Source organism: Hippocampus bargibanti, linkage group LG06 (genome assembly GCF_051943395.1).
Source record: "Hippocampus bargibanti isolate YZ-2025 linkage group LG06, ASM5194339v1, whole genome shotgun sequence".
Classification (NCBI taxonomy): domain Eukaryota; kingdom Metazoa; phylum Chordata; class Actinopteri; order Syngnathiformes; family Syngnathidae; genus Hippocampus; species Hippocampus bargibanti.
The window spans coordinates 29642630-29668868 of NC_142739.1; the positions used below are offsets into that span (position 1 = coordinate 29642630).

General features: G+C 44.1%; 2 protein-coding genes and 1 long non-coding RNA gene across 6 annotated transcripts in view; 1 reads left to right on the top strand and 2 right to left on the bottom strand.

Annotated features, from left to right (window-relative positions):
• Positions 1-14386, bottom strand: part of LOC148897182 (uncharacterized) — a 38178-nt gene extending 23792 nt beyond the window's left edge. Inside the window, exon 1 of the long non-coding RNA XR_016115275.1 lies at positions 13639-14386. This is a non-coding gene — a long non-coding RNA (uncharacterized LOC148897182). The remainder of the gene's footprint in view (positions 1-13638) is intronic.
• On the top strand, positions 1313-17155 carry epn1a (epsin 1a). 4 transcript variants are annotated; one of them, XM_088998617.1, is made up of 13 exons: positions 1313-1605; positions 4308-4452; positions 5309-5410; positions 7049-7207; positions 7977-8105; positions 9173-9293; positions 9359-9516; positions 10654-10725; positions 12092-12175; positions 13029-13317; positions 14402-14566; positions 14721-14963; positions 16221-17154. In XM_088998617.1, the coding sequence occupies exons 3-13, from the start codon at positions 5342-5344 to the stop codon at positions 16610-16612; spliced, it is 1881 nt and encodes a 626-aa protein (XP_088854743.1). In that variant the 5' UTR covers positions 1313-1605; positions 4308-4452; positions 5309-5341; the 3' UTR covers positions 16613-17154. The 4 variants fall into 4 exon arrangements, with proteins under 4 accessions (XP_088854743.1, XP_088854744.1, XP_088854746.1 ...); XM_088998618.1 differs by lacking the exon at positions 10654-10725 and having other exon boundaries at positions 1314-1605; positions 16221-17153; XM_088998620.1 differs by lacking the exons at positions 1313-1605; positions 4308-4452 and having other exon boundaries at positions 5312-5410; positions 16221-17155.
• Positions 17156-18390: 1235 nt separating this feature from the next.
• Positions 18391-26115, bottom strand: foxj2 (forkhead box J2). Its single transcript, XM_088998621.1, has 10 exons — positions 25979-26115; positions 25453-25910; positions 24310-24384; positions 24097-24195; positions 23859-23984; positions 22720-23074; positions 22442-22588; positions 21575-21676; positions 21197-21490; positions 18391-19899 (listed from the first exon to the last, which is right to left on the bottom strand). Exons 2-10 carry the CDS (start codon positions 25750-25752, stop codon positions 19787-19789), a joined length of 1611 nt encoding a protein of 536 aa, XP_088854747.1. The 5' UTR covers positions 25753-25910; positions 25979-26115; the 3' UTR covers positions 18391-19786.
• Positions 26116-26239: the final 124 nt, after the last annotated feature.

The following is a 26239-nucleotide window of genomic DNA, read 5'->3' on the forward strand; positions in this document are numbered from 1 at the left end:
ACCTGGAAGTAACTCAAATAGATAGAAAGCTAGCCAGCTAGCTAATAGATAGCCAGCTAGACATCTAGCAAAGTAGCTAGATAGCCATATATCTAATAAATAGTCAGCTACATAGCTAGCTAGCCAGACAGATAGCCAATACTTTCATTCCTTTCATCACTTTGCTGCTGTGAAATGTAAATTTCTCCTCTGGGAGACTAATAAAAGCAAATCCAATCCAATAGATAGCCAGCTAGACAGATAGCTAACTAGCTAGATAGCCATATAGCTAATAATTACCCAGCTACACAGCTACATGTGCTAATAGATAGCAAATAGATAGCCAGCCAGGTAGCTAGCTAATACATAGCAAATAAATAGCCAGCCAGGTAGCTAGCTAATAGATAGCAAATAGATAGACCTCCAGCTGATCTTGTAGACAGCAGGGACATTGTGAGGCCGGTTGAGGAGGGCCAGAGAGAGAGAGATGGAGCGTGTTGGGAGAGCTTTTATAAAGACGGACAGGATGTGACGTCGTATAAAGGCGGGCAGGATATGACATGTCAGGAAGTCCAAGAAAAACAAAATGATGCAAAAGGAAACAGAAAAGATGTTCAAAAATGTTCGTATAGCAACAACATTCAGATAATAATAATTCCTATGATTATGAGGAAGTTATGGAAGAAGGTCGGTGATAAAGAGGAGAGAATCAATGTTACAATTGTTGGGAGGAAGTGAGTTCCAGAGTTTGGGGGCGGAGCAGCTGAAAGCTCTGTCCCCCATCGTGCTGAGGGGGCACACAGAGGTGGAGGGAGGAAGAGGATCTGAGGGAACGAGAGGGAATAGAAATTTGAAGACGGTCAGATAGGTATGGGGGCAAGGTTATGGATAGCTTGAAAGGACAACCAACATCACTTTTTTGTTTCCTAACTGACATCAGAAAAACGTTTTATAGCATCTAAAATACCCAAAACACGCAGTAGGATATTTTTTTTCAAATAGATAAACACCAATAAAAATGATTTAAAGTGTCCAAAATCTGCACAAAAAAAATTAGCTGCGAATTGGGCATTTTCATTTGGGAGCCATAAGAGCCGGATCTTTTTAGTGAGCCGAGCCAATAGAACCGGCTCTCTGAAAAAAAGACGGAATTCCCATCACGAGTCCAGAACCGGAATGTAAATTGTTAAATTGTCGTTTGACTACTTTATCGACGTTGTTGTTAACGATGCAAAGCGATAACGGACAGGATTTGCCAACTTGGTCCCGGGCGCGCGCTAGGAAAACAAAGGTTGAGTGGGTGGGTAGAGGGGACGGGTTGCGGTCTGGCCGTAGTCGCAAGCGGAAGCGGAAACTCGGCCATCTCCTCCTCGCCCCTCCGTTTCGGGTAGACCAGAGTCAGTCCCCGCCACAAGCTCCGTATCGGATCTTTTTCTCGAGGCGACTCGTCACCAATGTGGCCCACGTTTTGTTTTTTCATGTGACCGCGTCACACTCGACCCCGCTCCTCATGCCGGGCTTGCTCGCGCCGTTTGGCAGTCGGACTGGCCAACTAGCATCGGCTAGCTTGCTAGCTAATCTCCCCTAGCCGCCTGCTGCAATTTATACCTTTTTGACCACTCACCGGTAGGCAACGTAAACATTTGTTTTGACGTCCGCTCCGGTTCGTTTGTTCGCGACGATCACCGAACCGCTTACTGGAATATTTGTCGTTGTTTGTAGGCGTCGTGTAGCTCATTTCAACTTTAGCCAGACTCAAGTGGCTGCTTTGGGGCAAAGTGCTTTTTTTAGCTCCGGTAACGTACGGGACAGTGGTTAGCATTAGTTAGCACTAGCAAATGACAGATGAAGTCAGTATTTTGTTTTTGTTTGTTTTTTCCCCCTTGTTTATAAAACGTTCATTCCACTGCTTAATAATTGGTGTTATTAGTTAGTAAAACAAATCTATTATAATAATGTATGGTTAAAATAGTCGACCGGTTTCGTCAGACTAAGTTAGCACGGTAAGTGCCCGGTTGGTAGGCGTGTCAGGCGGACTTGAAAAACGGTATTTTCGTGTCAGTTTAATGCTTGTTCATCAAAACGTTTTATTTTTTACCTGTAATTTACAATAACCACAAATAATTTATATTCTGGCCGTCGTGGTAGGGACGTGACAAAAATTTTCAATAACAATTCATCACACATTTTCTAATACCATATTAAAGTGCATTTAAAGGACAACCGACCCATTTTTTTTGTTTCTTAACTGACATCAGAAAAACGTTTTATAGCATCTAAAATGCCCAAAACACGCAGGCTGATATTTTTCGTCAAATGCAAAACACCAATAAAAATGACTTAGTGTGCGAGAATCAAAACAATGGCTTCAGATTCGGAGAAGATGCTTTTTTGCTACTCATCCAGTTATGAATATGATTCAAATAGTTCTGAAGAGGAAAGCATAAATGTTTGCATTCGATTAAAGAAGTCCTCCTGTATCAATTCGAGCCGTAAGGAAATGGGCTGATTTGTCTGCTGGGAATTTGTGTCAACTAGTATAAAATAGTAGTCTTGGTGCAACACGCAATTATTCACCATCACATTATTTATATGTTTTCAGACCAAACAAAGTACCCAAAATGCATTGTGTGTCGCTTTCTCTGTCAGGGGCGTTCCAGACGTGACGTCAGGTCAGGCATCGTCATCAACTCGAAAACAAGACTGCCTGAATATTCAGCGCAAGTCTTAAAAGGTCAAATATAGCTATATGCGGTGGAATCTTTGTCAAATACGCTCAGTAAAAGTTATTTGAAGTGATTTTACAAATTATGGACACAAATTGTCTGGAGGCGTGGGTTGTCCTTTAAATCAACAGATCTGATGAGCATATTCCATAAAAAAAAAGCATTTCCAGTACACTCCCTTATCCATTGGCTTGTCTGAACTTTGAGACTCGGCGGCGGCGAAGTGACACAGATTCCTGGTTATGGTATGCGACCTGTTGACCTTGGGCTGGGCGATATGACTGAAAAAGTACATCGATGTATAAGAATTTCGCCATGCTGGATGTACATATATTCCGATTTTTTAATGTAGTTTTATTATTTGAAATAAGGACCTGGAAAAGGGTGAATTTGTGTGTGTAAGGCGAAAAGTTCATCTGCCGAACATTTATTTCCCTTAAGAAACCATTAAAATCAGAATAATCCGTTCCCAGGTCCCCATAAAACATAATTTTCTACTGAATAAGCCTTAAAACTACAAAAAATATACCTTATTTTATGTATATTAAATGTGCTATTGGATTGTAATTCAAGAAATAAACTACTATATAATAAAATCGTTTTATTGACCTTTGTGATGGTTGATGTAGTTGCCTCTTGATGATATCCGAGTAAATTTGTCGTGCTTTCTCGGTGGTAATACCCTCACTCACACGATCCCCTGCTGGCTGCTTTTTGTTAATCTTAATCAACAGAACTTTTTCAACGTCTTCTATTTCCTGAGACCGTTGCTTAGACAACACAGAAACACCCTTAGCCACATGTAGCAATGGTCGACATAGCGTACTGGTACTTGGACGTTAGTCACACAAACGCACACCTCGTTCGTGTTTTTCGATGATCTTCTCCTGCTCAAACGTAATTTATTTTGTGTCTTCTTCGGGTTAACACTAGCCTGTGGTGGGTTTTTTTTTTCGGTCCCATAATAGCAAAAGTACTCCACACGGTAACAAACCACATCTGCACTCAAAGAAAGTGGGTGTGGAAAACTAGTCCGCCAGCCACCGTGGCGCTGTTCGACCGTGCGGTTTGGTGTTCGTCCGCCGAAAACTAGTCCACCGGCCATTGTGGCGCTCCGTGTGTTTCCCGAAAAGTAGTTCGTATGCCAAGATTATATTTTTGCAAATTTAATGTTCGTAAAGGCGAAACGTTCGTGAGCTAAATCGTTCGTAAGCTGAGGTATCACTGTACTCAGTCATTCAAGACTTTTCGTATTTTTTTTTCAAACTAATTTCAAATGACACTTTATTTTACGAACGCCGCTTTCCGTGCTGCCGTTTTGCACATTTTAGACGCCCGTTCCGACATTTTAGATGGTCAATTTTCAATCTGTAAATCTGTCTGGGAACCCAAGCAAATCAAATCCGTTCTCTCTGCCCATGAGCTATTTGTTAATTTCCAGTCATCTGACTTATTTTTTCCCCCCTCAAGTGAATATCTCGCTTTGTCCTCATTTTATCACGGGCGCTTTGGAATCCGCTTTTCAGCTAGTGTGCGTTTGTTCGTGTGTATCTGTGCTAACAATGTCATTTATGTGTTTTTGTCCGTCTTGTCTTTGTGCAGTCTTCATCTGGCGTGCCAATGTTGCCACGGGAAGAAAAAAGACAGCGCTCGCTGTGAATGAGTGGCGCGCCCACCCCTCGGAAGGCTAGCGCTAGTACCAAGAAAAGCCCCCACCCACTGATTCTGCGTTATTCTTGTGTAACAGGTGTGCAGAATGCTAACTTACACCGCTAGACATTTTTCCTTGGTCTGTTTTTTTTTTTTTACCAAAGTTTTGTTGCCACTTATTTTCGTCTCCTGTCAACACAAGTTACGTATGCTAACGCTAGCTAACGATCTTATAATACATTTTATTTCCAAGCGCCTTTCAAAACTCTCAAGGTCACTTTTCAGTCACAGGATAAGTTTTTTTCTGTGGGTGAGCAACGGCAGTCACACGCGCCAGCGTTCACTCAACCCGGAAGTAACTCAAATATATAGAAAGCTAGCTAGCCAATAGATAGCTAATAGATGGACAGCTAGCTACGTAGACGTATAACTAATAGATAGCCAGTGAGCCAGCCAGATTGCTAATACATAGGTAGCTAGCTAGGTAGCTAGCTAGATAGCTAGCCAGGTTGTAATCATAATAACCATAATAATAATCGTCATCACAATAACAATAATAATATAATAACTAATATACTAATATTAGCTATCTATTAGCTAGCTAGCTGGATGGCTATCTATTAGCTAGCTGGCTGGCTATCTGTTGGCTATTTATTAGCTAGCTAGCTAGTTTTTTTATTTATTTGAGTTATTCCGGGTTGAGTGAACGATGGCGCATTTGGCTGTCGCTGCTCACCCACAGAAAAACTGATCCAGTGACTAAAGGGACCTTGAGAATTTTGAAAGGTGCTTACAAATGAAATCTATTCTTATTATTATTAATAATAATATACTGATAATAATCTTACATCACCCATACCCCCTGTCCTGATGAACTTTAAACTTTACATTTCTTATGGTTGAGTTGAATACTTGTGAAGACATTTTTTTTTTTTTTAACAACCACTCCTCAGATTCCAGCGCAGCTCGCCGGTCCGACGGTTGCCATGTCGACCTCATCGCTACGGCGACAAGTGAAGAACATTGTCCACAACTATTCAGAGGCTGAAATCAAGGTTGGATCGTCTGGCTCAATGTCAACCATTTTGACCTTTTAATTTACAGTGATACCTCATCTTACGAACGCTTTAGCTAACGAACTTTTCCCCTGACGAACGTTAAATTTGTGAGAATATAATCTTGGCATACAAACTATTTTTCGGGAAACACACGGAGCTCCACAATGAGTGATGTGTCGTTAGCGAACGAGCCGGTTCTTGGAGCTGGATCTCTGAAGTGAACGAAGAGAGCCGGCTCCTAACAAGGAGCTGGAAATGGCAGCTGACTTTTTTTTGTCCTCTATTTCCCGCCCCCAGTCTTTGGTTAAAGCCGCACGTGATTGGTCAAGATCCATGGTAGAAGAGGGAGGGAGAATTACAGACACACGCAGCAGTGAGAAGGAGGAGGTGTCAGAGAAACAAGCACGATGTGAGCACATGAAACAGGAAAGGGAGACGACAGAGCTTGATAGCACTACAAAGAAAAAACAAAAGTGAAAAGGTGAGAACATGGATAGAAGACATAGTGAAATTAGGACTTGTTTCAACAATATTGATAGTTCAAAGGCAGAATGTAGACTGCAAGGTTAAAATATCCCATCAATCAGGCTCCACAAATAACCCGCACAAGCCATCTGTACAATTTGAAGAGAACCTATAAGCAAGGGAACCAGCTACGTATTAATGAAGTTTCTAGTGTGTCTGCCTGCATTTGTTGCTGTTGCAAATTCACTCAACTTCCAAGATGTACAACCCAGAACTGCTCGAGGCACTTTATGCAAAAAGCTATCCATTCCATCAAGCCATCGACCATCACAATGGTAACTAAAATGACTATTATACCGTTGTTTATTTGTTTAATTACAATACAATAGCACATTTATTATACATAAAATAAGGTATATTTTGTGTAGTTTTAAGGCTTATTTAGTAGAAAATTATCGATGAGAAGGTTTCTTCAGCCGTCATATGTACTTCTTTGAAGGTGTCGGACGTTTCGCTTCTTATCGAAGAGGCGTCGTCAGCGAACATCTCACCAACCTGAGAGCAGCGTCCTATCATAGCAGAGTCTGGCACCGCCACGTCAGTCGGACAGTCGGCATATATATAGGGCCTAAACTACCAGTAAGAATTTAGTTTGCTGACGAAGTTTCTTGGATAAGAAGCAAAACGTCCGACACCTGTCAAAGAAGTACAGATGACGGCTGAAGAAACCTTCTCATCGATGGACCACTCCTATACGACTGAGAGATTACACAGAAGTAGAATGGGTACCTGGGAACGGATTATTCTCATTTTAATGGTTTCCTATGGGAAATGAATGTTTGGAATACACACTTTTCGCCTTACACACACTTTCTGGGAACCAATTAATTTCGTAAGCCAAGGTATCACTGTATTTGTTTCTTTTTTTCCCCTGAGCACCCACGCCCCCCATTGCGTGTAGACAATTTCCGCCACCCCCTCCAATATAATCTAATATTTGTTTGAAGCCGTTTTTCCTCTCATTGTACACTGCACAAGCTCTCCTCATCACGTTAGGCCTTGATTAATTTGCCTTCGCCCACTCATTTTCATGACGCTTTGCATTGACGCAACAGCGTACAACGCCACCTGACCCGACTTTGGCCTCATTGAATCTCCCGTCCGGTGTAGGTCCGAGAAGCCACGTCTAATGACCCGTGGGGCCCCAGCAGCTCTCTGATGTCAGAGATAGCCGATCTGACGTACAACGTGGTGGCCTTCTCGGAAATCATGAGCATGGTGTGGAAGCGGCTCAATGACCACGGCAAGAACTGGAGGCACGTCTACAAGGTGTGTGGGAATGACTTGCGTCCTCCCGTCTTGTTTATCAATCAACCGCTTTGCTGCGCTTATCGTTATGACATGACATCTAAAATAACTTCCTGTTTCCTGTGCGGTCGCTGTAGTTTGGCTAAATAGGAGCTCGACCCTAGCTAAATGGGAAGACCCGAAATAGGACCCTAGCTAAATAGAACCCTAAATAGGACCCTAACTAGGTCCAAGTAGGACCCTAACTAAGACCCCACGTAGGACCCCAGGACCCCACGTAGGACCCTAACCCTAAACTAGGACCCTAACTCGGACCCTAAAATAGGACCCTAACTAGGTCCAAATAGGACCCTAAGAAGACCCCACGTAGGACCCCACGTAGGACCCCAAGTAGGACCCCAAATAGGACCCGAAACTAGGACCCTAACTCGGACCCTAACTAGGTCCAAATAGGACCCTAACTAAGACCCCACGTAGGACCCCACGTAGGACCCCAAGTAGGACCCTAAACTAGGACCCTAACTCGGACCCTAAAATAGGACCCTAACTAGGTCCAAATAGGACCCTAAGTAGTCATTTTGCTGTCTCATTTTGCTAAGTTGTCATTTTGCTGTCTCAGATGTTAGTGGCATAAAAAAAACCTCACTATTGAGGTACAGCTTGATTTATATCACACAAAAGTCTCAAAAGTAAAGCAATAAAAATTAACTCACAGAAATTAATCAATTTCATTTTAATCGGAGTGTATATTTATTTTATTGACTGATTTTTTTGTGTTTTGGTCTGCCAGGCCATGACCCTTATGGAATATCTGATCAAGACGGGTTCCGAGCGGGTTGCCCAGCAATGCCGAGAGAACATATACGCAGTCCAGACCCTCAAGGATTTCCAGTACATCGACCGGGATGGCAAAGACCAGGTATGTCCACGGATAGCGAAATGCAAAGTCTGTCTCCAAAACGCTCTTGGTTGCAAGTAATAGTCATAATAATCATAGTAATCATCATAATCATACATTTCATTTCTAAGCACCTTTCAAAACTCTCAAGGTCACTTCACAGTCACAGGATAAGTTTTTCTGTGAGTGAGCAGCGGCAGCCACACGCGCCAGCGTTCACTCAACCCGGAAGTAACTCAAATAGATGGCTAGATAGCTAGATAGCCAACTAGCTAGATTTATTAGTAATACCCAAGGACTTGGTGCATGTGCAGATCTTCTTAAAATATATTTTTAAATGCCCAAAACCCTGAAAACACTACCTATTGGTTTGTACAGAAAAATAAACATTTAATAAAATATATGCTCTATAAAGCTATGCACATGTACAACTGGAGAGAATACTACATATGTTATGACAAAAATGTTCATAAGTACCATTGTTTGTAACTCGAATATCCGTAAGTAGGGGAGTGTCTGTAAATGGAGTTTGAAAATACACCATTCATTGGGGGTGCCCCTTATACTTCGATGCGACTAATACAGATGCTCGCCAATTTTCGAACGCGATACGTTCCGAAAGGTTGTTCATAAGGTGAATTCGTTCGTAAGTTGCTTCAGTGCTATATTTGACATGTAATGTATGTTTAAGGCTTATATAAGTATGTTTAAGTAACCTGGATTGGTCTGTAGTGAAAAATAAAATGTAATAAAATATATGCTCTATCAAGATATGTACTTGTACAACTGGAGCGAATACTACATATGTTAGGACAAAAATGTTCATATGTACCATTGTTCATAACTCGAATGTTCGTAAGTAGGGAGTGTCTGTAAATGGAAAGTTTGAAAATAGTGTGCCTTATACACCGGAAAATACGGTAATGTCATAACGAGACACTTTGAACTCATGAAGGCGCCTGTAAAATAAGCAACCAGCGATAAGTTGACATCCGGTCACGCCGTGTCATCAGTGGCGCAAATGATCTAAGCGAGACATCATGGGTCTGATGGGCGGGGCTTGGTGTTTTTCATCCTGAATTTTCCAGGGCGTAAACGTGCGCGAGAAAGCCAAGCAGCTGGTCATCCTCCTGAAAGACGAAGAGCGACTACGAGAGGAGAGGATCCACGCCCTCAAAACCAAAGAGAAGATGGCGCAGACTTCCAGTGGTGAGGCCTCCACCCCCAAATTCCACCAACTCTCCTTCATAACGTTCACTGACGTCTCATTCCAGCTTCTTCGGCGCCGTCGGCGCCCAACCTGGGGGGCAGCCTGTCGCTGGGGTCCCACTCCGGGGGCGCCGACCCCGAGCAGGCGTGGCCGCAGAGCTCCGGCGAGGAGGACCTGCAGCTTCAGTTGGCTTTGGCCATGAGTAAAGAAGAAGCTGAGCAGGTAACGTAACCCCCCCCCCCCCCCCCTCGCTAAGGGGTAAAACCCAATTTAAAGGACAAACGAGACCGCGTTGATGGCGGAATTAGAAGGAAAACGACATAAATAACGCGATGGTGAATCGTTGTGTGTCGCAGCCAATTGCGGTAACACGCATAAAGAAGGTGTAAGTTGACACAAATTCCCAGTGGACAAATCAGCCCATTTCCAACGGCGCTTATGCGCCATCTTGTGTATTTTCTGGACGCTACATTGGAGTCCAGACGGCTCAAATTGATACGGAAGGACTTCTTGAATCGCATTGAACACAGTAAAGTCATTTATTCAAGGGAGTCCGAAAAAATTCGATATAACCGGGACTATCGATATATCCGAGTTTGCATGTAATTTTCTATCCGTGCATAGAATAGTATCGATATACTATCGATATATCCGATATCGATATAACGAGACTTTACTGTATTTGAGGATGAGTAACAAGAAAGCATCTTCTCCGAATCTGAACTCTCGCCATTGTTTTGATTCTGGAGCAAGGCAGTTTGTGAAGGGAGTATCCTGACGTGATGTCACAAACAAGGGGGCGGGACTTTTATGAATCTGCCCAGTTCCAAGCTCATTTTGTAGCAGTTTTGGGCAACTTGAACTCATTTTTATTGTTTTTGCATTTGAGCAATTTTAGATGCTATAAAACAGGGGTGTCAAAGTCTTTTCTTCCGCGGGCCATTTGTAGTTATGGTTTCCTCTCGAGGGCCGTTATGAATTTGGGGAACCCATTAGAATGTTTAAATCCCTTTAAATATTACATATAGAGCACACAGAAAATAATGAATAACTCGTTTTCAAATCTGAAGTCAAGAATAATGACTTTTATTGCGGTTGACATCCAAAAATATGAAATTTTGGTTCAGATTTTAGCAATCATCATGGAATTTAGATTTGCTTTCGCGGGCCGAAAAAAATGAAGCCGGATTTGGCCCGCGGGCCTTGATTTGTGTGCTATCTGATGTCGGTTCGGAAACAAAAAAATGGTGTCGGTTGTCCTTTTAAGTTGAATTAGCATTTGCGCTCGATCTATGCCGCCAAGCGTAGCCTCCGCCTAGCTTGGTACTCACCATGTGACCCCCCCGCCTCCCCTCCCAGACTAGCAAGGACCCCCTGGAGGACGCGGAGATCCGCTATGCAATCACACTCAGCAGAGAGATGCTTCAAGAGGTCAGGGGCGGGCGGGGGCATTTGGCAGGCCGTCGACTCTCTTTGTCTTTCTGTCCGCTGAAAATTGACGCCGTTGTCCAATCAAGATGACAAATTTTGCTCGGTTGTCATTTTCAGATGACCTTCAAACTCTTTTGAGGTGTTTTTATAAGTTTGCTTATAAAAATTTGCAATCATCCTTTTTTGCAAAGCGAAGTAAATGTTCCTGAACTAATTTAACATTCCCGTCACCGCCGCTGTCAATCAATCATCTGGTACTGGAAACCCCACCCCCAAAGACTTCTTTGTTCATAGGTGTTGACCAAGTGTCAATCATTATGCCTTCAAAGACGTCGATCGTTCATTTGCCGATTTCCAAAGCACCTTTGAGACTCTTCGTTTGAATCCCGACCAAAGTTCGTGACGTTACATGAACGCCTGACCAAACAAACCGCACCAAGGAGGAAAATGGTCTCCATTTTTAACTCATTCACTGCCATCCCCGAATGTATTCAGGAATTTAAAATATGATGTGGAGCGCCATTCCCGAATTTTTTGGGGTTTTGTTTTTTTTTTTTAATGCTTGGGTGCCGATAAAGTGCTGGTAAGACTTCTGTCCATTTTTTTCAGTTCCACAAAGGGGCAGCAGTTCCCTTTTTTTCCATGTCAGCACTTTTCTTCATCTGTTGTTATATAAACCAATATGCATGTATTGCATTGCATTTTGGACATCTGCCCCCTTATCAAGCTCAGATAACTCCAGACCCACATTTCTTAAGAATTAACTCTTTTTTTTCCGATAAAAGAAGTGAGTCAAAGTTTTCTAACGCTGCATTGAATGTTGATGTCGTCCTAAAACTCGATAATTCTGTGGGTCCTGGAATTCAAGTGACAATGACAAAAACGCTGGCACTGGAGTGGACACATTTTTGCACATTGCCTGGCAGTGAATGAGTTAATAACTAAATCATTTCATGATTTCAGTCAAATCAATCTCAATGGCTGCGATTTTTGCATGCCAAATATCTGGTCTAACCCAAAAATGTACTCCTGAAATATTGATCCTTTTCTCACTCTCTGAACTTTGGGCTTGAATTGGAATCCACAAGGTATGCGGCAAAATGTTTCTTTTTCAGTCCCGAGATCAAATGTCACTCAATGATTTGGATTATGGTACATGCCTCTCTCTCCTTTGTTTGTTCGCTTCTATTGTTGGTTTCCTCCTACAGGGAGACCCCACCCCACTTACTGATTACCCCGGACTGGCAATCGATTGGGTCAATCGGGTTGGGTCAACTTCCAACTTGTTGAGAGTAATTTGTCAATTGTCTACCTAAGATTGTGCTCATTTCAGTGTGTGTGTGTGTACACAAAATGTGATTGGCAGGAGGAACGACTGCGCCGAGGCGACGATTTGCGACTGCAGATGGCCATCGAGGAGAGCAAAAGGGAGAAAGCCAAACCAGAAGAGGTGCATCACACTCATTTGGCTAAAAAAAATCTTTTGATTTGCTTTCTCGGACCGAATAAAATGATATGGTGGGCCAGATTTGGCCCGCGGGCCTTAACTTTGACACTATCCTGTAGGCTTATTATAACAGAAGACAGGCGTTTTTCAAAATAAAATACCTCTTGGATTAGCCTATATTCGTCTTGCAGTGGAGAGATTTACATTTCTCAGCAGCAAAGTGAGGAAAGGAAGAAGTATAAAAACAAAATACTGGAGCTGCTGTAAAGGCAGCCATTCTCGCGGCGCCATTTTGAAGTCAAAAGAACCCCAAAAAAAACAAATAATGTGACCCAACACAAAAGACACAGACAGTCATTCCATCTTCAGCACTTTCTGCATCCTCTGATGTATGAAGCAGTTCTAAATGAAAGAGCAGAGGATCAAAGCCTCCTTCTCATCAGTGGATCAGGGACGTCATGGTGAAATGTGCACGTTTATTTCAAGCTAAATGTTGAAAGCAAACACGAAGCTGTGGCATCCATTGACGAAAAGAGATTCTCTCAGATCTCTTTTCCCATGTAACTCCGCTTCAATTCCAAGCCGCGACAGATCTTTTTAGCCACGTAAATCCGCTTCAATTCCAAGCCGCGACCATTCCACATATGCATCGGCGCTGTGCGCTGACGCTCCTTTCTTCTCATGGCGGTTTCTGAATAGAATAAAATGGAAATAATAAAAAGTTATGTATTATTTTTGTGTGACCCAGCGCCGAATGAACCGCGGAACGGTATCGGCCCAAGAGCAACACGTTGAGCACCACTGACATAAAAGGCTGCATTTGACAAATACAATTGCAATGGTTGTTTTCTCACAGAGCGCCCTCATGGAGCTGGGTGCCGTGGACCCCTGGGGGGCCCCTCCGGCCGCCGCCGCCCCCACCTTGGGCTCCGCCGGCCCTTCCCCGCCGCCCTCCCTTCCCATCGCCCCTTCGGGACCATGGGGTGCGACCGCCACGGACCCCTGGGGGGTCGCCTCGCCCACCACCCCAACTGTTGCCGACCCCTGGGCCGGAGGGCCGCCGCCGCCCACTGTAGCCCCTCCCCCGGACCCCTGGGGGGAGACCGCCAACAGATCGAACAACGCGGACCCTTGGGGAAGCTCAGGTAGGCAACAAGAATGTGCCCCCCCCCCCATATCGCGCTCATGTTGTTCCCATGCCGCCATTTTTTTTTGTTCGTGCCCGGCATGCTTTCAGGTTGAGTTGGAGGAAAACATGCCTTGGTCCCTCCATTCTCCTTGTGTGTACTTTCACAATAAAAGTGGGGGGTTGAGCCCATTGGTTTCTCTTTAGGGTTTGGCTCCTTTATGAGGTCGCGACCTTCTCCAAAAATGAAGATAATAAATAATAAATGCAAAGTCGGTCCCCAAAACACGCTTGGTTGCAAATAATAATAATAATAATAATCCATTTAATTCATACGCACCTTTCAAAACTCTCAAGGTCACTTTACAGTCACTGGATCAGTTTTTCTGTGGGTGAGCAGCGGCAGCCACATGCGCCAGCGTTCACTCAACCCGGAATAACTCAAATAGATAGAAAGTTAGCTAGCTAGCTAATAGATGATAATAATAAGAAAAATAATCATAATGATCAATTTCATTCTTAAGCGCCTTTCAAAACTCTCAAGGTCACTTGACAGTCACATGATGTGTTTTTCTGTGGGTGAGCAGCGGCAGCCACACGCGCCAGCGTTCACTCAACCCAGAAGTAACATAAAGTTAAAAAAAACAAACAAATAATATGACAACACAAAGACGCTTTAACACCATTCAATGCAGCCTTAGAAACCTTAGACTTTCTTCTTTCATCAGAAAAAAAGAGTTAATTCCTAAATGATATGGGTCTGGAGTTATATGAGCTTTAAATTGGGGCGGCTGTACAAAATACAATACATACATATTGGTTTATATAGCGCTTTGAAAGCTGAAGGTGGAACAAAGCGCTAACATGGAAAAAAGGGAAATGCTGCCCCCTTATGGAAAAAAAAAATTACCACAGGCCATGCCCAGCGCTTCATCGGCACCCAAGCATGAAAAACCCTAACAAAATCGAGAATGGCGCTCTACTATGTCTATATTTTCAATTCCCGAATAAATTCTGGCGCTCAACAGAACCGAGTTGCCAGATGATTTTTTTTCCCCCCCCGATTGACAAAAGTTGTTGTGTTGACCCTTGCCCTCCTGTAGCCACGACACCCCCCGGTATCAACCCTTGGGGCCCCTCGGTGCCACCCAGCACTTCCTCCTCAGGGGGCCCGGTAGACCCCTGGGCGAAGGACGCGTCCCTCCCTGCCGCTGACCCAATCACACCCGACATCTGGAGCAACCCCGCCAAACACACCAACGGCACAGGTACCTTCGCACCCGCGTTTCACACCCGGGAACGAGCCACGAATAAGTTAGAACACCCTCATGTTTGCGTTTGTCCAACATTTCACAGCCCCCTTTAAGCGCGGTTCCATTTTTGTTGTTGCCCGCCCATCGACTGACCACTTTGTTTCTTCAGGAGAACCCGAACGACGAGGGTCCTCCGCGGCGGGCTGCGAAAATACGGGTTCGCCCGTACCCTTTGACCTTTCCTCCATGGGCTCCTCGCTCCCTGTTCGCAAAACCCCCGAGTCTTTCCTCGGGCCCAACGCGGCTCTGGTGGATCTGGATTCGTTGGTGTCGTCCAAGCCTAAACCCAAACAGCCGCCGCCTCCTTCGCTCGCCTCCTCATCGGCGCACAACCCCTTCCTCCACAATGCGGGTGAGTCAAACATGTTTGGTTTTATTTATGATGTCAATTTCCGTGTTTTGTTTTATATATATATATATTTTTTTTTACCCATCAACATCCGTTGAAATAATAATAATACATTTCATTTATAAGCCCCTTTCGAAACTCTCGAGGTCACTTTACAGTCACAGGATAAGTTTTTCTGTGGGTGAGCAGCGGCAGCCACACGAGCCAGTGAATAACACAAAAAGATAGAAAGCTAGCTAGCTATCTAGCTAATAGATAGCTAGTTAGATAGCTAATATCTTTCCTGACTCAAATAGCTAGGTAGATAGCTAATATGAAATAGAAATAATAATAATAATAATAATATTATATAATAATAAATGTGCAGTCAGTTCAAAAATTATCGACTAAGGTCATGTGTTAAATCCCGTGCGGTCCCGCGATTGCCGCTAGTTATGCATAGCATGTCCTCCTAGCTAGCTTTCTATCTATTTGAGTTACTTCCGGGTTGAGTGAACGCTGGCGTGTGTGGCTGCCGCTGCTCACCCGCAGAAAAACTTATCCTGTGACTGTAAAGTGACCTTGAGTTTTGAAAGGCGCTTAAAAATGAAATATATTTAGCCAGATAGCTAATGGATTGCTCGCAAGATAGCTAGCGACATAGCCACCCAGCTAGCCAGATAGCTAATAGATAGTAAATAGCTAGATAGGTAGAATATGAGCAAAATTGATAACAACGGCAGTTGAAGGCAAGTAAAAAAACAAATGAAATACCTTGGCGTACGAAGTGTGTCTTTCAAACATTAACTTCCCATAGGAAACCATTAAAATGAGAATAATCCGTTCCCAGGTCGCCATAAAACATAATTCTCTACTAAATAAGCCTTAAAACTACATAAAATAGACCTTATTTTATGTATAATAAATGTGTTGTGGTATTGTAATGAAAGAAATAAACTGTACTGTATAATAAAGTTGTTTTATTGAGCTTTGTGATGGTGCTTGATGGAATGGGGAGCTTTTTGCATAAAGTGTCTCAAGGAGCTCTGGGTTGTCCATCTTGGAAGTTGTGATATTGCAACAGCAACAAATGCAGGCAGACACACTCGAAACTTCATTCATAGCTGGTTCCCTCGCTTGTCTTTTCTCTGCAATCTACACTCTCTCTGCCTTTGAACTATCAATAAAGTTGAACCGAGTCCAAATTTCACTGTGTTTTTTCTATATGCTGCAAAACGTTGTCACAGTCCGCCCCTCCCCCCTCCCTTGTTTCGCCTCCAGGCTCCTCCCCGGCATCCAACATGGCCGCTAACCCGGGCGTGGCCATTTCCAGCCGCGGCGTCTCGCCGACCCCGTCCAACCCTTTCGGCGTGGCCCCGCCCATGACCTCCATCTCGCCTCATCCCCCGCCGCTGGTCTTGAGCGGCCTTCGCGCCAGCCCCGTGCCTCCCAACCCCTTGCTGGGGGCCACGGGGCCTCCGGTTCCAGGTTTGATGCCGGTGGGCGTGGCCTACGGCGGGCTCTCCCCGATGGCGCCGCCCGGCGCCGCGATGCTCGCGCCTCCTCAGCTGATTTTGGGCGGGCCCGGTAGAGTGGGGGGAGTGATGGGGGCGGGGGCACCGGTGGGCGGCGCGGGAACGGCGGGGGCCAGCACCAACCCGTTTCTTCTTTGAGGGGGGGGGCGTTTCCGCCTCCTCCGTCGTCACCTGCTGCTCCCTTTTTAGTCTACGTGCGAGATTGAAAAAGTGTTCGGAAAGCATTTCACACCACGTTTAGTTCAACCGGGAAGAGGGGGGTATTTTAAGCCCCCCCCCCGGAGGGAAATGGAAGATCTATTTATGTTCTCGTCCTTCTGTTGCTTAACATTCGCACACAAGGAGAGAGAGAGAGAGAGAGAGAGAGAGAAGGAAGGTGGAGATAGAGAGAAAGTGGCGGTCGAGGACAAATATCAAACGGGGTGGTTGAAACTCCACCTCGATCGACGTCGCACTGTGAGAGCAAACGTACAGAAGATCATTCGTGCCAGGTTGAAATATATATTTTATTTTTTTTCGAGACGGGGTATTATTCTGAGAAAAAGTCGCACATTTGTGAGTTTCAAATTCGAAAATTTGCTACATTTAAAGTCACAAATTTGCAAGATTTAAACTCGCAAATTTGCTAGATTTAAACTCGCAAATTAGCTAGATTTAAAGTCACAAATTTACTAGATTTAAAGTCACAAATTTCGCAAATTTGTGACTTTAAATCTAGCAAATTTGCGAGTTTTAAACTGCAAATTTGCTTGATTTAGTCACAAATTTGCGAGATTTTAAGTCAAAAATTTGCGAGTTTCAAACTCGCAAATTTGCTACATATAAAGTCACAAATTGGCTTGATTTAAAGTCGCAAATTAGCTAGATTTAAAGTCGCAAATTAGCTAGATTTAAAGTCACACATGTCACAAATTTGTGACTTTAAATATAGCAAATTTGCGAGTTTTAATCTTGCAAATTTGCGAATTTGAAACTCGCAAATTTTTGACTTAAAATCTCGCAAATTTGTGACTAAATCTAGCAATTTTGCGAGTTTGAAACTTGCAAATTTGTGAGTTTGAATCTAGCAAATTTGTGACTTTAAATGTAGCACATTTTCTACTTTAAATCTTGCAAATTTGTGACTTTAAAGCTAGCAAATTTGTGACTTTAAATCTAGCAAATTTGTGACTTTAAATCGAGCAAATTTGCAGTTTAAAACTTGCAAGTTTGAATATAGCAAATTTGTGACTTTAAATGTAGCAATTTTGCAACTTTTAATCTAGCAAATTTGCAACTTTAAATCTAGCAAATTTGTGACTTTAAATCTAGCAAATTTGCGACTTTAGATCGAGCAAATTTGTGACTTTAAAACTAGCAATTGTGCAACTTTAAATCTAGCAAAATTGTGACTTATAATCGAGCAAATTTGCGAGTTTGAAACTTGCAAATTTACGACTTTTTTTTTCCTCAGAATAATACCCCATCTCTAAAAAAAATTCTATATTTCAAGCTGGCCCTAAAGCTCTTCCGTACAAACACGCACCTGAAGAATGATATTTTTCTTTTTTAATTTTACAAGCTGCGCGTGGACTGAAGAAGAAATCGTCGGTTGAATCATTTCCGTTAATTTAAGTCTAATTTATTCTATTTTTTTGCCCACTTTTTTCAGGGGGGAACAATTGAGGAAACTCAAATATGATCATGCCATATAGAAATAAATCAAATGCTTATTTTCCTTATCATTGCTACGGAAGCCGAATCGCAACACCCCCCTCCCCCCTTCGCCGCCCTTTTGGCAACGTGTGCGAAAAATCACGCAAGGGTGCGAATTGACAATTGACTGGTGTTTCATTTCTTTTTCCGTTTTTTTTTTTTTTTTTGTGTGTCTCGTTTCGGGAGAGATTTCTTTTATTTTGAAAGACTCAACCTGTATTATGTCTCCGCCATGTTAAACTGTGATTGAAGGATCGCGCATTTGACTGCCAATCTCCATTTTATTTGTAATCATCCATCGCATTTCAAATCCCCGAAAAAAAGCTGCACTGTCCTTATTTGGGCCCGTTTTGCTGTTGGGAAGACATTAAGAAAAAAAAAAAATGGGGGCAAAATGACCCCCACCCCAAAGCCCGAAAAAAAAAGACTTGACAACATGCTCCATGCTTTTAATTTACACATTTTATATCCACCAAGAAAAAAAAAATATCCTGGATAATTATGAACATTCATATTTGACAAAATGAAGAAATGTATGAATTTAATTTTAAAGGAAAAAAAAGCAAACTGGGTTGGGGGTGCAATGGGGGAGGCTGTGATGTTTGGTTTCATGCTTGTGCTGTAACTTCAATGTCTTGACCCCCATTTGCAATTTTTACTGCTGCAGAGTACAATAATGTGACCAGAATAAATGTATATTTTATTTTTCCTTGATCAAATTGCTTGTTTGAAATTCACGGCCAAAACCGCACCCCCTGATTGATCATCTGCCGAATGTTCAAAATCGAGTTTCTTTAGCCGTCATTTGTACTACTCTGAAGGTGTCTGACGTTTCGCTTCTTATCCAAGAGGCTTCGTCAGCGAACTAAATTTTTTTGCCGGTGGTTTTGACCCTAAATATATCCTGACTGTCCAGACATGGCGGTGCCAGATTGGTCCCTGCTCTCGGATTGGGGGGGAGCAGAGGACTACTCCCTGCGGCTACACTGATTACTTCTATTGTCCTGCCTGAGTATGGGGTCTACGACTGGCCTGATTGCCCCATTTGCTGTGGTATCTAGCAAAAGCTAGCAACCACTCATTTGACGACAATGAGGTTACACTTTTAGCGAAAGAAAAGAGAGAGAGGTTTGAAAGGGGAGTAAAAGAAGCTATTTTCATAAAACAGCAAAACCCTTCACTAAATCACCATGGTGGGGTGAGGTTCAATTTTGATCGTTCTGCAACTGATTTCTTAGGCAACATAGGCTTATTTATGCTGATGAGGTGATACCAGGGTAAATGGTGCAATCAGGCCAGTCATAGACCCCATACTCAGGCAGTACAATAGAAGTAATCAGTGTAGGCGCAAGGAATAGTCCTCTGCTCCCCCCAACATGAGAGCAGGGACCAATCATAGCAGAGTCTGGCACCGCCACGTCTGGACAGTAGGGATATATATAGGTCCAAAACTACCAGCAAAAAAAAGTTCGCTGACGAAGCCTCTTGGATAAGAAGCGAAACGTCCGACACCTTCAAATTTGTACAGATGACGGCCGAAGAAACCTTCTCATCGATGGACCACTCCTGTACGACTGAGAGCTTACACAGACGTAAAATGGACAGAGGTGGCAGTATTCAGGCAAGTAGCGAATCCCAGTCGAAGTCGTCCTGGATCTCCTCGCTGTTGCTATGGAGACTCTTAAAGGGGGGGCGGGGCCGCGGTGCTGTCGCGGGAGGGTGGGCGCCACCTTGAGATAAGCAAATGTGTTCACCGTGAGTTTTGTACCACGTGACAATTCGTGCGTAGTTTGGCGGAACGCGGTTACATATCAAATATGGTTAAGTAGTCTTGCAAAACTAGATCGGTACTCTTAAGCGCATCAAGGGTGTCAACTTCCTCAGTTATATGGGTCTGGAGTTATCTGAGCTTGAAATGAGGGCAGATGTACAAAATGCAATGCAATACTGGTTGATATAGCGCTTTGACAACAGCAGAAGCTGGAACAAAGCGCTAACATGGAAAAAGGGAAATGCTGACCCCTTGTGGAAGGGAAAATATTGAGTTAATTCCTAAATTATATGTATCTGGAGTTATATGAGCTTGAAATGGGGTCAGATGTCCAAAATACAATGAAATATTGGTTTATATAGCGCTTTAACGACAGTGGAAGCTGGAACAAAATGCTAATATGGATAAAAAGGAAATTCTGCCCCCTTGTGGAAGGGAAAATATTGAGTTAATTCCTAAATTATATGTATTGGAGTTATATGAGCTTGAAATGAGGGCAAGTGTCCAGTGCAATATTGGTTTATATAGCGCTTCAACGACAGCGGAAGCTGGAATAAAGTGCTAATATGGAAAAAGGGAAATGCTGCCCCCTGGTGGAAGGGAAAATATTGAGTTAATTCCTAAATTATATATCAGGCGTTATATGAGCTTGAAATGAGGGCAGATGTTCAATGCAATATTGGTTTATATCGCACTTTAACAACAGCTGAAGCTAGTTTTTTTTTGCTTTCTTGTTTAGTTTTTTTGTTTTGTATTTTGTTTTATTTTTGTTGTTGTTGTTTTTTTTTTACTTTGTTACTTCTGGGTTGAGTGAACGCTGGCGCGTGTGGCTGCCGCTGCTCACCCGCAGAGAAACATATCCTGTGACTGTATAGTGTCCTTGAGAGTTTTGAAAGGCGCTTATAAAAGAAATGTATTATGACGATGATGATTATTATTATAAAAAGGAAATACTGCCCCCTCATGGAAGGGAAAAAACTTGGCCAGAGGTATGGCCAGCGCTTTATCGGCACCCAAGCGTGAAAACACAAAATCCGAACCAATTCAGGAATGGCGTTCTATTTTGGTTCGGACTCTAGCAAGCATCACGGCACTTGGCATTCTTGATTTGCTTTCGTGGGCCGAATAAAATGATGTGGCGGGCCAGATTTGGCCCGCGGGCCTTAACTTTGACACCAGTGCTGTAGATGTTCCTGTGTGTACTTCTAAGACGCCCCCTGAGGGATTTCCAAATGACACCATGAACCAAGTCTTACCAGTTGCGTTTGCAGGCGGGGTGTGTACAGGTCGCTGAAGGTGAAGGCCCGGCGCGTGTAGAGGTCGGCGGGGTAGCGGCGAACCATTGACCGGCCCGTAGTGGAAGGACGAGGGATGGACGGCGGGATGCGGCGGCGCCTGATGCGCCCCCACGGACAGCGGGGAGGGACCCCCACAGGTCAGCATCCCTTTCTGGGCAAAGAAGTGGTTGAGCGAGTCGCACAGGGAAGTGAAAAGAGTCGGGTCCAAGGCCCAGTCGCACAGTTCCGCTTGGCGCATGCCCTCCAGCAAGTCTAACGACACAAAGCAGGCGAGCGTGGGGTCAAAAGGTCACGGGAGTGGGAGGGCAGAGGTCATTGCTTTTAGCGCGCTCGAACCTGGATGGCCAGAGAGGTCAATGTTCGCCCAGTCAAGGTTGCTGGCGATGCGGAAGCTCTCCTTCAGAGAATCTGCGCTTGTGAACCAGTCGGCGGGAACCGCTACGCAAAACATAAAACGCCAATTTCAAGATATCAAATCAATTCAGTTATTTATTACGACACAACAACAACATACATACCCCTGTATGAGTAGCCCATCCCCCACTATATAAAAACTTGACCATCTTTTCACGAGCTAGCTATGCCTACCGCTGGCTATCTCGTTAGCTTTCTAGCGAGCTATATATCTGGCTGGCGAGCAATCTATCTGTATAGCTATTAGCTATATAGCTGGCTAGCTTTCTAGCTAGATAGCTATTAGCTATCTATTGGCTAGCTAGCTAGCATTATATCTATTTTAGTTACTCCCGGGTTGAGTTATATATTATCTATATATATATATATATATATATATATATATATATATATATATATATATATATATATATATATATATATATATATATATACTGTTTGCTAGCTTCCTATCTATTTACTTCCTGGTTGAGTGAACGCTGGCGCATGTGGCTGCCGCTGCTCACCCACGGAAAACTTATCCTGTGACTGTTAAGTGACCTTGAGAGTTTTGAAAGGCGTTTAGAAATGAAATGGATTGACCAATCACGTGCAGCTTTAACCAAAGGGGGGCGGGAGTCGGCTCCTATAAGCGGCTCTCTATTAAGAGCGGGCTCCAGTTGTTCACTTCAAAGAGCCGACTCTCTGAGCCGGTTCCTTCGCGAACGACACATCGCTAACGTAACTACGTACCCCACCTCTCGCCCAATATCATAATAATAATAATATCAGATCGATCTGGGGACTCACTGTGCTGTGAAAGGCGAACCGTGTCGCCCGGTGGAGCGGGTGGGGCGAGTGGCCCAACGGTCGCAGGTGCTAGGTGAGGTGACATGGGCAGGAGAGTCGGCGTGTGAAGCGGGGTGATGTCGTTACTTTGCATCGGCGCGGGTTCGGCTATTACAAAGAAAAAAAAAAACAAGTCGCTGATCGAACCGTACTTTTGGCTTGGTGAAAAATATTTTAATAATAATAAAAATAAAATACAAAACAATGCGTCATGTTTATTTTATTTGGTTAATACTAACCTTGTGAGCCTCCTCGCTCCCTCATACTCTTAAACAAAGACTTGAAAGACGCATACAAGTCAGGTAAAATCATCTCGTCGAAGGTAAACCGCAGCGGGGGTTCCGCCGTGGGATTTCCGGAACCCCCTGAGTTGGGGGTGTTCGCCGTTAAAGGGAAAGGGGAAGAAAAAGTGACAGTTGATGGGCTCGGTTGAGGGAAAGAGGACGAAGAGGGGACAAATTCCGTTCCCGGGTGGGCACGGAATGATGGACAGGCCCCCGCGGTGGATAGAGGAGGGATGGCGGGGGTAGGGGGATTCGATCCGGGACTGGGGGGACTATTGATGGGGGTGACGGGAGCTGGCGAGTATGGTTGCTGCAATGACACAATATCATGTATGAGTGCAATTAGATCCGTCGGAGTGGCGACCAAACTTCCGGTAAAAGCCTACCGGAAGTTAGCGGCCGATCACGTGGACATAACAAATGACGACACGCTGGCATCTCCGATATTTGTTCAATTTTAATATATTTATTGATCCCCAACAGTATATTTTATTCATTTGAAATCGATTTATTTCATTTAAAGCGCTTTAGTCACGAAATCGCGGCTCTTGACGTTTTCATCTTTGTTTTTTAATGAGGTACACGAAGCTAGCGAGCTAGCGCTACTCACGTTGACGGTTGTTAGATAATTCGATGCAACCTAAATTTAAACGGTTTTAAACAAACCGGAAGCCAAAACAACGTAGTCCAGTATTTTTTATGAAGTAACCGTTCATAGAAAACACGAGACAGACAACAGAGGTACGTTTGGAGTACATTTTTCGGCCTCAACCGACACCGTCACTGAACTTCGTAGCGGCTAATGCTAAAGCTAAGAAGCCAGCCAATGGTATGCTTCCATATTTTCGACATTCACTTCTATGTTGCTGGACCAGGAACAACCCGGGCCAAGCCAGACTGGCCTCTCTAAGGTATTAATTTATTTAATTTTACATATTTACTATAATCACTATCATGTGGACTGTGTTTATCAGATTATTATGGATGTTGGATTTTATAAGAATCAGTAACCTCGTATCGATACAGAGACCTCATATCGATACCGGCCCAGGGGGGGGGGGAGGTTCAAAATGAAGACTCGGGTTGTTGGTTACCTTGCATGGGGGAGGAGAGAGGGAAGCAGGCCTTTGGGGTTGCTGCAGGGTCTTTTCAATCGGTACGCCGCCATCTTTGTGGGCAACTGGATGAGGAGAGGGTGTTCTTGCCGGTTCTTGGGGGACCTGTCAAATTATAACGCCACACTGGTGACAAAAGACAAACTAACTCACCTGCAATGAAATGTGCGTCATGTAATTATCCAATTGTATAAAACGTCGCCTGATTTTGACATACATCCAGGCTTTGCCGGCAAAGTTCCTCGTCTGGGTAGGAGCGTTTGCTTGCCCTGGCATGACTGGACATCGCGGGGTTGTCCATGGTCCAGTAGGAGCCCTGGAATAGTCAAAACATGACTTTTTGCCCACCGCGGTGAAGATTCGGCCAACATAGGCGGGGCTGGGGTGCAAAATGGTGCAAGATCCCGCCATGAGCTTAGCATCTATTTACCTTTCCGGGGTCGTTGTGAGGACGAGGAACTTTCCTGAAGCATTTATTAAGGGACAGATTGTGCCGAATGGAGTTCTGTTCAGAAGAACACGATGTCAACATGCGACCCGGACAAGAGACAATAACGTAGACATGTCTGTAGTGATTAACTCATTCACTGCCATTCACAAATTAATTCGGGAATTGAAAATATGACCTAGAGCGCCATTCCTGAAATTTTTCTGGTTTTGTTTTTTCATGCCTGGGTGCCGATAAAGCGCTGGCCATGGCCTCTGACAATGGTTTTTTTCCACAAGGGGGCAGCATTTCCCTACTTTACATGATAGCACTTTGTTCCAGTTATAGCTGTTGTTAAAGCGCTATATAATCCAATATTGCATTGTATTTTGGACAGCGCCCCCATTTGGTGCGTGTGGCTGCCGCTGCTCACCCACAGAAAAACTGATCGTGTGACTGTAAAGCAGGGGTGTCAGTCATTTTTTTGCCGCGGGCCACATTGTAGGTATGGTTTCCTCCCGAGGGCCGTTATGAATTCGGGGAAGCCATTAGAATGTTTAATCCGATCCACATATTACATATAGAGCACACAACAAATGAATGAATAACTAGTTATCAAATCTGAAGTCAAGAATAATGACTGTTATTGTGGTTTATATCCAAAAATATGAAATTTTGGTCAAGAATTTAGCAAGCATCATGGAATTTCATACATTTGATTTGCTTTCGCGGGCCGAAAAAATTGATGTGGCGGGCCGGATTTGGCCCGCGGGCCTTGACTTTGACACCTGTGCTGTAAAGTGACCTTGAGAGTTTTGAAAGGCACTGATCAATGAAATGTATTATTATTATTATTATTATTATTATTATCTAATAGCTATATAGCTACCTAGCCGGCTGTTTATTGGCACGCTAGCTAGTTTTCTTTGTATTTGAGTTATTGTTTGAATTACTTCCGGGTTGAGTGAACGCTGGCGCGTGTGGCTGCCGCTGCTCACCCGCAGAAAATGTTATCCTGTGACTGTAAAGTGACCTTGAGAGTTTTGGAAGGCGCTTATTATTATTATTATTATTATTATTATTATTATTATTATTATTTGTTGCAGTGCCAAAAGGAAAACGAGACGCGAATCCAAGTCGGGATACCTTCCACCCGCGACCCGTGCGACTGTAATACGGGAACGTATCACTGATCCAGGTGTAGATGTCATTGAGGCTGAGCTTCCTCTCGGGCGCGGCGCCGATGGCCATGGCGATGAGGGTGGCGTAGCTATGGGGGGGTTTGCCTTTCGCGTTAGCCGGGAAGGGCTCCTTTCCCGAGTCTCCGCCATCCCCGTCCCACTTCTTGTCCCCTCCTCGTCGTTGGCGACCCGAACGCAAGCTGCTGATTCCCAATTGCGGCAACCAGTCGATGCTAGTGAGGCTGGAGTCCAGGTTGGAGGCCATGACGGCGGATCACTGCTGTCCGTTTGGCGCGGTGGGCGACGGACGGACTTTGAGTCGCGACGGCATACTTTCGGCTTGACCCCAAATGATCCGATCGCGCGCTTCCTGCCGTGCGGGCAAATCAACGCTTTGCTATCCCGTGCATAGTAGTCGAAGGCCTTGGAGAAAGAAAAAAGTGACTATTTCATGCTGCGGTGTCTCAAAGCGCTAACCCAACCTCTCTCACCTTCAGGTCTGCCCCCCCACGGCGTCGCGATCCCCTCCAGAACTCAAGTCGGAGAAGCGAAAAAAAGTTGAGTGGAACTTTGTACACAGCAAGACCTATCGGGTGAGCTTCCCTTTTTTTTTTCTTGCCCCTCCTTTTTTTTTCTAGCCGCGCATGAATGACGTCGGGTGCTCCTCCCCCTCCCTCCCCTACTTGGGTGACATCATCGCTTTGGGATGCCCCCCCGCCCCCTTTTTTTTTCTCCGAGTGCAACGCAGAGGC

What these genes read in the sequence shown, in the direction of transcription:
- epn1a (XM_088998617.1), top strand. Translation starts at nt 5,342, where the DNA reads ATGTCGACCTCATCGCTACGGCGACAAGTGAAGAACATTGTCCACAAC. An exon ending in GATGGCGCAGACTTCCAGTG is followed by an intron (nt 9,294 to 9,358) that starts GTGAGGCCTCCA and finishes GTCTCATTCCAG; the next exon opens with CTTCTTCGGCGCCGTCGGCG. An exon ending in GTAAAGAAGAAGCTGAGCAG is followed by an intron (nt 9,517 to 10,653) that starts GTAACGTAACCC and finishes CTCCCCTCCCAG; the next exon opens with ACTAGCAAGGACCCCCTGGA.
- foxj2 (XM_088998621.1), bottom strand. Translation starts at nt 25,752, where the DNA reads ATGGCCTCCAACCTGGACTCCAGCCTCACTAGCATCGACTGGTTGCCG. An exon ending in CTCACAACGACCCCGGAAAG is followed by an intron (nt 24,196 to 24,309) that starts GTAAATAGATGC and finishes TGACTATTCCAG; the next exon opens with GGCTCCTACTGGACCATGGA. An exon ending in TTTGCCGGCAAAGCCTGGAT is followed by an intron (nt 23,985 to 24,096) that starts GTATGTCAAAAT and finishes ATAATTTGACAG; the next exon opens with GTCCCCCAAGAACCGGCAAG.